Source organism: Cyprinus carpio, chromosome B16 (assembly GCF_018340385.1).
Source record: "Cyprinus carpio isolate SPL01 chromosome B16, ASM1834038v1, whole genome shotgun sequence".
Classification (NCBI taxonomy): Eukaryota; Metazoa; Chordata; class Actinopteri; order Cypriniformes; family Cyprinidae; genus Cyprinus; species Cyprinus carpio.
The window spans coordinates 7,538,979-7,553,700 of NC_056612.1; the positions used below are offsets into that span (position 1 = coordinate 7,538,979).

General features: G+C 35.6%; 1 protein-coding gene across 1 annotated transcript in view; it reads right to left on the minus strand.

Moving 5' to 3' along the window:
* triob (trio Rho guanine nucleotide exchange factor b) overlaps positions 1-14,722 on the minus strand; it is a 132,389-nt gene that overhangs the window by 62,872 nt on the left and 54,795 nt on the right. Inside the window, 7 exon segments of the mRNA XM_042740505.1 lie at positions 1,525-1,755; positions 2,354-2,485; positions 3,108-3,152; positions 3,427-3,618; positions 9,946-10,068; positions 11,687-12,175; positions 13,897-14,089. Coding sequence (XP_042596439.1) covers positions 1,525-1,755; positions 2,354-2,485; positions 3,108-3,152; positions 3,427-3,618; positions 9,946-10,068; positions 11,687-12,175; positions 13,897-14,089 — 1,405 coding nt within the window.

Below are 14,722 nucleotides of genomic sequence, written 5' to 3' on the forward strand. Positions count from 1 at the left end.
ACTGCACTATAAACATCAGCACCAAACGCAGTGAGGTCATCCTGCAGATTAAGCGAGCAAGACTCTGGTGTCTGTTCTGATGGTGTTGTCGGAGAGTACAATAACTGTGTTTATTATAGATATCTGATTAATGGGGTAGTATCTGTTGTTTCTGTCAGGTTTGCATGAGCATCTGAACACATATGCAATGTTTTACTAATAAAAACGTATTAGAAAAGGTTTTAAGTGAGTATTCTACAAGGTGTAGCTGCTAAGACAGTTTGAAAGCTTTCTACCTGCTTCAATAGATGCCAATGCACACTGCGAAAACACACTGAGTCCTCTACTCATGCATATTTCATTATGCCACCTTTGATCTGGCTGAATGTGCCACACACAGAAACATTCAGAGCTGTTTGTGTGGTGGCATCTGTCAGCATGTGTGTGTGTGTGTGATTAGATGCAATCATTTGTCGTGCAGATGTTGAGTCTCCTGCTCACGTGGCTGCTTTCTGATGTCTGGAAGGTTTAGAGGTCCCCTATGCCTGCATCATTTTATGGGGCAAACCCTCAACATAATGAGGCTGCTGAAAACAGTTACCATGACAACTGATACTAAATGCGTCTGAGAGGGAAAAAACTAAGTAAAAAAAAAAAGTGGGAACATAGTGTGGGACAGACCGTGTGTGAGAGAGAGTGAAAGAGACAGAGAAATGCATTTGGATGTTGTAAACAGAATTCTTATCTTTTGGGGAATTTTCTCTTTTCTCTAGAATTTCTTAGTTGAAAAAGAAAAATGCAAATATTTCATCCAAAAATAAATTAATAAATGATGCAGTGGTGCCTAAAATCTCACTTTCAAACTTATATGCTGTTCTTAAGTGAGCAGAGAAATCATATTTTAAGCAGATTAGACCTCACTTTCTATTCAGCATAACGATGCCTCATGGGCATTTAGATGCTGCCATTTTATTCAGACAAAGAGAAGAAGAAAGTGGACCAGATTCACCTCATTTATGAACAGGAATCATTTTAGTGTTACACTATCATATTTATATTCATATATCAAGCCATTAATCATTTTGCGTTTTGCCACATCAATTCATATTAAGAATGTTATTTATGGAAAACTCAGCATTGCCATCACAGGAATAAATTACAGTTTAAAATGTAACTTGAAATATATATATATACACACAGAAAAAAAACTATTTATTTTAGCTTAATGTAAGAAAATATGTCCTAAATTGAAACAAAATTGAGCGAAAGCACACAGATCAAAATCACTGCGAGCAGGAAGTGAAATTCAGTGGAAACAGGCATGTGCAAGAAGAAACTTGTGGGAAGTGGGTGAGAATGAAATGAAAAAATCTGTCCCACACAGATGTCTCCTGCAACGTTCTGACACCTCATCCACCCTGCACATCTCTCTCTTCACAAATAACAGTGATTAAATAAAATAAATAGAATCCACATCCACATGAGATGTAAAAAACTGTTTACAATAATTTGTCTATAAAGTATTATTAAAATTAAGTGTCCGACCTGCTGGACATCCTGTTGGAAGACGCAGAGCTGTAGCCGTTGGTGAAGACGAAGTTTGCGGTGTTGCCAGATGTTCTCCAACTGCCTCTGGTGATGCAGAACCTCATGAATGATATCCAGAACATGGTGCACCGCCTTGGAGTAGTTAGCTGAGGCTGTCAGCGAATCTGCACTTCCTGGGGTCAAAGGCCGCTGTAGCTTATCTAGAAGGGCTTTGCCATCCTGACTTACCTGGGGATGTACAGATAATACACATCAACAACCAGAAATTTACAGAAAAAAAATCCCACCTTTATTTGAAAATCAAGTTCAGTCATGAATCTCCACGTTCCTTTACATGCAATCACATAATTTACTAGCCTACACAGCACAAGGTGATTGGCCTCTGCTCTGCAGCCAATGAGCTTGCTTGCTCACCATTTAAATAGTCTGGTTCAGTGTTTGTTGTAAGTTGGTCCTGCAGTGCACTATCAGAGTTCCTTTGAAACCCTCCACCTCCCCAGCTCCACTTGTCTAATTCTACTAGGGGATTTATGTGTGTTTATTCATGCATTAGCAGCAGCATATCTTACAAGCTCAAAGAAACATGTCTGTGTATCTACTGGCAGTAGCAAGTCCATATTTGCCTTGCAACAGCAGCGGTGTGCAATGCAGATCTAGTCCACAACGACCAAATACTTGAACATTGTCATATTCAGGAAAAACTATTCTTTATAAAAACTATAGTTTTTTACTTCTTGTTGAGCTCAGAGGTATCCTGTATTTAGTTTTTAAAGTGAAAAAATTCACAAACACAAGCAAAAGTTTTTACTTTAATGGAGATTTGTACCTCAGAATAGGCAGCGGTTATGTGTTCATAGAGACCCTGATGGTGGTGGATGGTGTCTTCCAGGTCCTGTAGCTCAGTAGGAAGTTCTCCCTCTCCACAGGCTTTACACCAAGAGTCAATGTTGCTCATATACTAGAAAAAGGCAAGAATATTCAGCTATTGGTTGTTAAACCACCCACATACACTTCTGTGATCTGTTACCACATACAGGAATGATTAAAAAATAAGTCGAGAATATGACCACATCTCAAGATAGCATTTGTTGTTAGGAAGCTAACATTGAGCCTTCCACCACTGAGTGATTTACATCAGTGTCTTATTTAGGAAAAGATTAAACACACTGCAATTTGTCTATACAAATAAAGACTATTTTTGCCCTGTCTCATTGGTAGCAAAATAAACTGAATGAACAGCGTGTCAGCCTGATATTGATGCTGACAACAGATATTAAATGCTCAAAGAGAAAGATAAAGGACAGAAAGATGAAAGGAACAGATTTCATTCATCCTTTTTCCAGCACAGGCCTATCTACAGTACATGAAGTATTCAACTAAAGAGTCTGAACAATCATTGATGATTCACTTATAAAACAAGAGATAAAAATCCAAGATTTTACACTAAAAAAAAAAAAAAAAAAAACAGTTTAGTCTGCCTGTGTATATAGGCAGACTGCCTGAGAAGTGCAATAAGCGTGGCTTGTGGTGCTTTTAAAACATTTGTGAGTGGTCAAAAATGTCAACACATGGATCCTAACCTTAGCCAGTGAAGTGAGTTTGAGACAACTTGATGACTTGTTTTTCTGAATAACAGAAAAGGGATAAAAAGTGGGTATGAGTTTTTGTGAACAACACATCATTCTCTAAATTCTGAAAGCCCCTCTATAGCATACAGTACATACTTACTCGGCAACTAGATTTGGCTGAATATATCAGCATCTAAATGATATGTTGCTTAGAATTTTGTTTGTAATTAGTTCTTTGTAATTAACACACACACTGCATCATCTTCAATGCATCACTTTGTTTGGCCACTCAATGTATCTGCAGGTATGTCTCTGGACATTTAGGCCTCACCTGGTCGGTTTTCTGGTGGAAGTTAGCAGACATCTCCAGCAGCGTGCTCCTCTCATCCAGTGCAGCGGCAAACGCTTTCCACTCCTGTTCCAGCTGACCTGAGATCTGCTGAATCTGCTGGGTTGCATAGTGACCCGACTCCAGCAGCCTGTTCCCCACGGACATGATCCGACTGATGTTCACATACACATTCTGCAAGAGACCACAAAAACACTGAGTGCTATATATACTGCATCACTTCCTGAATTAGCAGATCTAGACAAGTGGAGCTGGGGAGGTGGAGGGTTTCAGAGGAACTGCAGGACCAACTTACAACAAACACTGAAAAAGACTATGATGAGGGGATGTGACAGATCTTCTCGGAAACCGTATAAACAGCAGTTCACTCGTAGCTGCTCCTGCAAGGAGGAGTAGTTCTCATCTGATACACAGCTCTGGAACATGTGTGAGAGTGAGTGTGTGTGAATAAGAACGGAAAAGCATCTTAAGCCAAGAGGAAGAAATATGGATAGAGTTCATGTCTTCCCATTTCAGACAATTAAATAAATGCTCCAGTGTGATTTAACAACTGAAACTACAACATATGAATATGCACTGTAACAGCTTACAGCTCTGACATATCTGATTTCACTTTATTTTGATGGTCTATTTAACACATTCTTTTGACTATAAGTAATGTTGCACCTACATATCTTTTAACTCTTACAATAGTGTTAGTAGAGCATTAGTAGAGTGGTAGGGTTAGGGTTAGATTAAGTAGAGATGTACTTGCAAAGTTACTTATAGTCAGTAGAATGTATCTTGGGAGACCATCACTATAAACAGATAGCAGATATTAATCAGATAGTCTACTAATACTCTAATGAGAGTTAGTTGACAAGTAAGTGCAAGGTTACTTATTGTCAACAAAATGTTCTAAAGGGACCATCAAAATAAGGTGTTACCAAATATCTTAACAGATATAGAACAATGACCCAGTCAAAGTAAACAGCTGGTAGAACGTCGAGCTCTGGTTGCCATGCTGTTTCCTCACATGGGGCTAATTACACAGCCCAGAGGCATTCAAAAGGGAATAGGATCAATACACAGAGCTGTCAGATAAAAACCTGATGGGGGTTTGGTATCGGCCTGCGTGCAACAATAAACTAGAGCAGTCGTGTCCATGCACGTGAAAACCTGGAGCAATACCATAGTCACATGCATGAAACACACACTCAAACTCTTGAACCCTTAACTTTAAATCATGTCCCATTATAATGCAATGGATGCACAATACTAAGGTGACTATGTCAGTAATTTTATCATGTTTTACTTTTGGTATTGATGTAAATCTATGCACCCATCTGTTATACATTAACATACGACACACAAACACACACACTCACCCGTGCATAATTCTATAAACTCTGGAAGATGTGCACACCCACTAAATCTGTTTTCAGTTTTACCAAAAAATTACATTTAAAGATGTCTAAATGATCTAGCCTGCATATGTAGATAAGACTAGCCACTGCTCCCCACATGTGCAAATGTATTTCCACCAGATGAAGTCAGGATGGGAAATAAGGTTACTAACTCTCTATATCACTCACCCCGAGCTTGGTTTCAGAGCTGCTTGGAGAAGATAGACATGCACCACTAAACACAAATTCATCAAATCCCTCTGTTATGTATCACAGGCCTCGTGGATCGCATCATGGAAACAATTAAGAGCTTCTGGTATAATTTTAATGTAAATCTAAAGCAGCTTAAAGAAACCTCTGGCTAAACATATGCGAAATATAATAGGTGCTATTTTCATGTCAATGACCAGCATGTGGTTCATTAGCAAAACTGATTCCACATAAAGGGGAACACCAAAGAAATCAGTTTGTATGATTTACATAAATGTACACAACATGTTTGTTGCAGAAATGAGACTGGACAAAGTGTATATTTCTAAGTATATACACATATATGTGTTATGTTTTTGAAAGATGTCTTATATGCTCACCAAGGCTGCATTTATTATCAAAATTACAGAAAAATAGCAGTATTGTTAGATAGTATTACAATTTAAAATTACTTTTTTTTTTCATTCTTATGTAAGAAATCATGGTAACACTTTACAATGAGGTTTGTACAATAAGGTCAATTTGTTAACATAAGTTAACCTAAACAGTGAAAAAAAAATACATTTATTAATCTTAGTTAATTTTGATTCCAACATTTACTAATACATCACTAAAATCAAAGGTTGTATATATTAATTTTATTTAATTGACCTAAGCTAACATGGACTAACAATGAACAGTTGTATTTTTATTAACTAATGTTAACAAAGATTAATAAATACTGTTACAATCTATTGGTCATTGTTAGTTAATGTTAATTAATGCATACAATATAGTTAACAAAATAAACCTTTTTGTAAAGTGGGTAACACTTTAGAATAGGGAAAAAATATTCACTATTAACTATGACTTTTCCCTAAATAAACTCTTAATTTGCTGCTTATTAATAGTTAGTAAGGTAGTTGTTAAGTTTAATTATGGGGTATAATTAAGGGATATAAAGTATGGTCATGCAGAATAAGGCATTAGTATGTGGTTTATAATCTTTTTCTGTTACAAACACACATGTACACTGACTGCTCCAATGAGGAGAAACCTTTTTACAATCACCCCCCCCCCCCCATTAGTAATCTGGTCAAGCACCTGTAATAACTATATTTTGGACAGAAATAACTTTTGCAATCCCATAAGCCATCATCTCATCCCAAAACAGAAAACATCTTGAAAAAGACACTTGAGCGTAAAAGGAGAGTACAGATGAAGGAAGTGCTTTACAGTACCTACATCTACACAGATCACATTACAGGATCTGAACGCTGCCAAGACTCACATACCGCAGAACAAAAGCCTTCCTCACATGAGAAAATCACTTCATGACAGTACTGGACCCTGCAGTCTACTTCAACAGAGAGAGTCATGCAAGGACAGTCTAACCTTCACTCACAGACTCCCAGGTTAAATATTATTACAGTAAACCTCTTTTCTCTTGCAAATACAGGATGATTAGAAAAGGAGTGCCTGAAACATGATATCTCTGGGACTAATCAATACACCAGCATGATGGGAGATTACCCAGCCATGTGTAAAATGCCTTTAGCCAGAGGAGTGTTTTCTACATGTTGTCCTCCAGACTGTCTTTCATAAAAGAGTGGGAGCTGAGTTAATTTACAACTTGACAAGCATAACGTTCTGCTCAGGTGACATTACCCCTGTAACTCAATGACATAGCTGCTTAAGCATGTCTATTACGAAAGGTTACAACCAGGCCCCCAGTGTGCCATGTGATGAACACGGACGTCTCCATAAATCGCCTATTGAATCGCAGTCAATACATACGGCAATTGCCGCAGAACCTGCAGGCTATTAACCGCAAGCCTATTGTATCATATTTCATATGCAAAAATCTAAATATTGCTAATTATCAACATGATCAAAACACACAATATTTTTTTTTTATTTTTTTTTTTAAATTGTCTGTTTAGTTGTGGTTCTGTGAAATCTTTACTGACTTTTAGTAGGTAATATAAAATAACTTTTATATTATTAGCAATGTCAAGATGAACACTTACTGGACTGAAGCAACTTAGGTTTACAGTATATGATTATATATATTCTATCAACATTTTTTTTAATCATGTTAAAGTATCAAATATGATATAATATTTGTTTTATTTGTACATCTCCCAATCAAATGTTTCTGTGCATTTTATTTAAGCAGTCTGCTACACTGTTATAAAGAGTATGAGTATGAGTTCCATATTCTCCTATATCATCTATATGAATATATATATATATATATATATATATATATATATATATATATATATATATATATATATAAATATATATATATATATATATATATATATATATATTCAGTGTGTGTGTGTGTGTAAATATGTGTGTATATATATGTGTGTGTGTGTGTGTATGTGTATTATATAATACATAATATAATATTTTTTTATTATATATATATATATATATATATATATATATATATATATAATGTGTATATATTGTCTGTGTATATATGTGTGTGTGTATGTGTGTGTGTGTGTGTGTGTGTGTGTGTGTGTGATTAAAAGGATTACAAACACATATGTCAGGGGGTGGGCTTTCAGCACAAAACTAAAATGTTTTTAAAAGTCTGTTTTCAGTAATCATAACATCAGAGAAGTGTCACCCCGGACAAGGTATTTTAGTTGTATTAGGTAAGAAAGGATGTGATAAACACAACAAACACAAAACGTGCATTATCACCAAGCAATACACTTAATCTAACAATTAACACAAACAGTGTTTACGTCCATTCATGCTTCATATCAGACAGGAAGTAAGGCTCCTAGGACTTCCTGAGGAGGTGGCTGTAGTACCCCCGGCTGCCCGGCAGTCAGGCTAACCCAAAACAAACAGTTGACAAAGCATTTCATCCGTTAAGTTGTGCACAGTTATAGCAATGTGAGAGGGGGGTGGACTGTTCTCACAGCTGAGGCAGGACATGTGATTCTAGCACACTCAGCCAAACCTAACACACTAACAAAAGAGCAACAAAGAGCCTGATCAAAGCCTACAAAAACATCCTAGCAATTGGCAAGGGATATAACCTCAACATTTCTAAAAAATTCAAAAGGGTGGAGAACATGAATGCATGAAAATAGTAATAATAATAATAATTAGCTGCAGTAACTACATTCTACGATCTACATTTATTTTGCTTCTGTATCTATATTGTTTGTTTTCTTACATGTTTATGAACATCTGCTTTGTCTCCATATTATGTTTCTTTATTGTTTATCCAAATCGATTTTGGTTCCATATCTATATTGTTTATCTAGGACTGTTTCAACTATGTAGTTTTTATTTTTTTTATTTTATTATTATTATTATTATTATTATTATTATTATTATTGTTGTTTATGTAGCTGTTTTCATACAAACTAAACAAACTAAAATTAATGTAATAAAAATAATCAAATAAATAGTACATATAAATTCAACTGCTTTATTCATGAAACTTATGTAAGTTTATCATAAACTCAGTGTAATTTACGTGTAAATTGGACCCAAAAACTCTCCTTTGGATTTGCGAATACTTCATTAACCTTAGATTTGATATAAAGCTAAAGTGATTCATGAAGCGAAATTGTTGTTTATCAATGAAATTTATTTTCATGTTTAATTGAATGGTTTACCAATTAATTTTATTAAATATTATCATGGCAAATAATGTTATCAAAATACAATTTCATCAGTTTGCCTAAAAGAAAACAAAACATTTGGAAGTTTTATGCACATTTTACGCACAGTTGGGAGCAAATAACACTTTCATAAATACAAAAAATGTATATCAGGATGGCTTTACGAACAATTTACACAAAAATGTATTCTGCTCATGTTTCATGAATTATACTCAATGTGCACTTTAAGTGCTCAAATGGAAAGCACCACTTACATTTTCCTCAAAAAATGCAAAAATCGAATTTGCAGTTATTAAACTTAACGACTTAAAGATTAAAGATGTTTTTATATATATATCATATATATATATAAATATATGAGCGGGTCATTAAAAACAAAATTTTAAAAATCCATGTATGTTGCGTGCAATTCCCTATAGGCTACATGTAATTTTTGGAATATATATTTTCAGATTTTAATAGGTTCTTTGATAAGGTTACAATACGAAGGTCCACGTAGCAACGTAACTTTCGTGATGTCCTCGATTCGCGGTTCGTTTCATAGCCCGCGGACCCCGCGGGTCGGGGGCGGGCGGGGGGGGGGCAGGTAAAGAAATTTTACTTTATTTGCAGGGCGGGCTGGGGTGGGCCAAATTATTTCCTAAAACCGTGGGTTGGAAAAAAATAAACATAAAAGTATATCAACTACTGGTCTGTTTAATCATTATTACGGTTTAATGACTTATTAATGAAAGTTAAAAGTGTTCAAATTTGAGAAAGATTCTCTGTGATTTCCAAAATTTGAAAGCATTTAAAACTACATGTATCATTTATCTGTAAGAAGATACTCGCTGTAGGCTCTGCCTATTGACTGAACAGCAGTAACATTTAGATATGGATGGGCAGATGGCAGATGAGACCACAGAGATGGAAAATCAGTGATTGATGCCATGCCGTTTTCTTCTGAAACTCTCTGCCTTTGAAACCTACTGGGGGTGATTAACATGTCTGCCAGGGTCACACACACACACACACAAACACAAACACACACACAAGGGATAATGTATCTGCATGTGACTGTTCTCCCGTGGCATTACATACCCTTCAAGCATATAATCACATGACTTTTATATGACAACAGAAAATCCATTCTTGCATGACTAAGTGATTCAGGGCACGTGTATAAACGCACATCATTTAAATGATGTAACACACATCAAGCTACACTGTTATAACGCCTCAGGTGGTGACACGTATTACTGCTGGACCACTGGACACAGCCTTACCATGCAGTTCATTGCAAAGTGGTTGTGCTGGGTCTGCAGCTCGAGCACATGCTGATGGTTGGCTCCTATCTCTGTGTAGGTTGTCAGGAACAGGCCTTTATTATGGACGATCCAATCAAACATCTGTTGAGAGGAGACATGGAAGGCATAAACTGTGAAATATACTGGAATACTGTTTTTATGGTATACTTCAATACACTTTCATAAAGGAACAGACAATACAGAATGGTACAACATATTTAACTGTGCTTAATTTTGATATATCACCGTTCAAAAGTTTGGGTTCAATATGTTTGAAAGTAAAATTAATTTATACTTTTATTCAGCAAGGGCACATTAAATTGATCAAAACACAGTAAAGGCATTTATAATGTTGCAAACAATTTCCATTTCTAATAAAAGCTGCTTGTTTGAACTTTCTATTCATCAGAGAATTCTTAAAATATTTATTTTAGAATGATTTCTGAAAGCTCTGAAGGACACTGAAAACTTCAGTGACATGAATAAATTACATTCTAAAAATAAATAGACCAATTGTAATACAATTCCTATAACTTTTTTACTGTATTTTTTATCAAATAAATGAGCATAAGCGACTACAAACTTTTGAATGCTAATGTATGCATGTTGCATTATGTGTGTTAGGGTTTTAACTTCTATTTGTGTAATTCTATTACGCAAATCCTACAGCATTGTCTTCTTGTAATAAAAAGCCTCTTTGTCATTCTAACAATATTTAGTTTAACATCCAAAGATTGCAGAAGTTTTCACAGAAGCCTCTGGAGGGAGGTAAAACAGTTCGGTTGTGCATAGAAAACACTAAAGAAATGTTTCCCTTTTGGAAATATCCTGATATCAAATGTAACCACTAACAAAAAAGTTCCAGTATGTTCCATCATTGCAACTTGGTAGCATGCAATAAACATGTTATTACCATTTGATACGATTACCGCACTGTAGTACTGATTGATTGCATTTTTGTCAGGAATTTAAAGTACATAACTTTTATAAAATTACACAAATTAACATAAATTATAAATATAAAGTACCTTTGTAAGTAGAAAGTATATTCTATATTATGTGGTCACACTTTATTTTATGGTCAAATTTTCGCTATTAACAAAAGATACTGACCCGCAAAACGTGATTTTTTTTTTTTTAGTTCATAATTTTTAACACTGCATTTGTAACTCAAAAGTAATGTAATTTTATTGACATAAGTAACTGTAATCAAATTACATAAATTTAAAATGTAACACATTACTTTACTGAGTTACCAGGAAAAGTGTTCCTGTGGCTCAGTGGTAGAGCATTGCGTTAGCAGCGCAAAATGTTTTGGGTTTGATTTCCAGGGAACACACATGGTAAAAAAATATATATAGCCTGAATGCACAGTAAGTCGCTTTGGATAAAAGCTTCTGCCAAATAAATAAAAAAAATAAAAAAAAAAAAAAAATAATAATACAACAACAACGTGTTTCTGTGTAACGCGTTATACCCAACTCTGGGTACTGGGTAGCATTAGGGATGTAGAATATGGTCATGCAGAATATGAGTTTTATAAGTACTAATAAACAGCCAATATGTTAATAATAGGCATGCTAATAAGCAACTAGTTAATAGTGAGAATTGGTCCCTTTAATAAAGTGTTATCTATTATGTTATGGTCCCAACCCTATGATATATGTAAAACTATCCAGTTTTCTCCCTGTTAAACTTTACATATAATTAATGTTCACACCTTCTCTGCATCCTGCTGAAAGAGTCTCAGCTGGAAGCACTGATCCAGTTTCACTTTGCGCATGTGCCAGGATTGGTGCAGATGTTGGCGTGTGGCGTGAAGTTTATCCAGAAGCGCCTGGACTTTTGGAGCTAATCCCTGGATATCTCCTCTGCCTTTTTCCCCACACTGGATTCGCTGAAGCAGGCGCTGACCCTCAGTATCTAACTCCTCCACAGGAGCTTTATTAACCTTTTTCTTCAGGGAGGCGTGTTCCTCCATAGCACGCCGAGACCCGTCCAGGTCTGACGGCAGCTCCCGCTGGGACACAAAGTCCTGGAGTTCTTCCAAACGGGAGAGGATGCGAGCTGCATTGCTCGTGAAGTCTTCAAAGGCCACTCGAACTTCGATCCACTCCTCGTGGTCATAATCCAGACCGCCCTCGAAGTCTGGAGTCAGCTGGGAAGGATCAACCACTTTGGTCAAACCCTCGAGGGACACCATGATGGTCTGAAAGGAAGAAAGTAGGACACTTTGGTTCATAATCTGAATGAAGACGATTTTTAACATTTCTCATTTTCATTTACTTTAACTGCATCCTAACTGAAATGGAACCTCATGGAACACTCTACATATATATATACACATGCATTAACTCTGTATGTCACAGAACTAGGACTCCACATTAAAAGACTTAATGAGCAGTTGATTTTTTATTTAGATATTTATTTTGAGTCTTTATGTCTGGAGTGCCTCTATAATGGCCTGATTAAATTATTATAATTAGAATTACTAGGGGTGTAACGGGTCTTTCGGTTCGGTATGCATGTGTAGCGAACAAATACAGTATTGTTTTAACCACTGCATGAGTAAAACTTCATTGGAATTTTGTGAAATATTAGACTATATCCACATTAAAATGTTACTTTATCTGTTAGTAATGTCTTATTTAATGTATGTTTAAATAAATCTGCTATGAAACCAGTTATGACAGCCACTGTGTAAATGAATATATTTCAACAACAACAACATAGAAATTTTATAATTTAGAAGTTCCTTTAAAAACTATATTGTGTGCAATTCAAGTTTGCATACAAAACCGAGGTACATACTGCATGGCTCTAATCTGTTAAATGTGACTATTAGGAATGAAAAACATTAAGATATAAATATTAACATCATGATTTTTTGTAAACCTGCTTTGAAACAATGAAAAACACTATATAAATCTAATTTGACTTGAAATTTGACAATAACAACAAACTGCTGCCTCGGTAAGCAATACACTAGGTTTTAAAATAATATTTGATATCTGCTTGACTGTTATTAGTTTGTTATCTCTACAATGTTTCCGCATTTTGGCAAAATGTCTTCATTTTTGCAATTTAATATTAAAATACTGTTTTATATACTTGTACTGTTTTATATGTGGGTGAGGCATCTTTGTGACATCTTTACAACAACCAAAACAGATTACTGCAAAGTGTGACAATATTTTGGCAGCTCTGGGTTCGGAATGGAATGGTTTTGTCTGTGACTCCGTGGGAGGTTTCCAAGAAGCTGAAATTGTTATTTCAAACAACAATGCAATTAAGCACTGATTGGATGATGAATACAAAGCCTACTGGATCAGTTACATTGAACACTTTACTTGAAGCAGCCCAAAAAACATTCCAGAGATTGCACCTCAGGTCATGTTATTAGAGACAACAGTAGACACATGAGGGGACAGAGGACACTTGAGACTTGGTGGTGGATAGAGACCAGAACTTCAAGACAGTCTGGTCTGCATTACATCAATGCAATTAGAAGTATTTTCCAGTGTTCAGGTGTAAACAACATTTGTGATGCAGTTATAAACACTTAGTATAAATCAATTACACATATATTACAATGTAATAATACTTCTGAATGTTGTGCCACACTAGATGTGTTAATTTAAGAAACCTCCTTTGGGAGATTAAGCCTTCAGATTAAATATAACACTACTGCATGCATCTTCCTCTCAGCTCTAATGAAATAGGTCAGAAGTAATTTTGACAGCTCTACTTTCGCGCCATCAATATGGAATGTTCTAGTAAAATATAGACTGTTTTTTCTTTAATTTATTTCCCTGAAAGATTCCATAATCTCAGACAACAGATTTTAGAAGAAAATTCAAAGCAATATCTAATTGTATCTACCAAAAACCGAATTTCACTGTCACTTTATTAAATGTAAATTCACCTTACCTCAAATTCAAACTTGGAACTGCCAAAATTCGTCCTCTGTTTCTGCCAGAAGTTGTCAGGCTTGATGATGAGAGCGACGTGGATGCAGGAAGGAAACGATTCCTGTAGGATCTTCAGCAGAGGTTTAATAGAGTCCCATTTGGATCCTCGCATATCCACGATGACCGTGAAGCCATGTCTGCTCACCTCCTCACTACACAAACAAATAAAAACACAGCACCAGCTCTTCTGCACCGCTGAAACTCGCATCATTAGGCAGATGTAAATGAGAGCTGCAGCTTTCAAACTGAAATACATTTAGTGCATCATATATAATGAGAATGGACCATGCATGAAAAATAACACTTACCCAAATATACCCTATGAAAGATAAAGAAACTCTTCTTGCTAAATTTAGAGAAAACTGCCATAGGACAAACAAAAATAAATAGATTGATGTAAAAAAAAAAAAGAAGAAGAAAAAATAAGCTAACGAAAGAGTTCTCCAGCACAAACAACAGCCTGTTAACTCAAGAATGTTTTCATATCCACAGCTGCACTTCTCTAGTCTGGCTCTTAAGCAGGAATGAGCACTGAACAACTCTAAATCATTCTGACCTCACTCTCTCAGAGAGAGAGAGAGAGAGAGAGAGGAGAGAGAGAGATAAAGAGAGAGAGAGAGATAAAGAGAGAACACAATAAAGGATGAGATGAGTGAGACAGAGAGAAAACAAGAGGACACAATGTGAGTTGATTTATATGTACACTACTGTTCAAAGGTTTGAGTTTTTTTAAAGACTTTAATACTTACATTAAGCAATGATGCATTAAGTGATACTAAAAATAT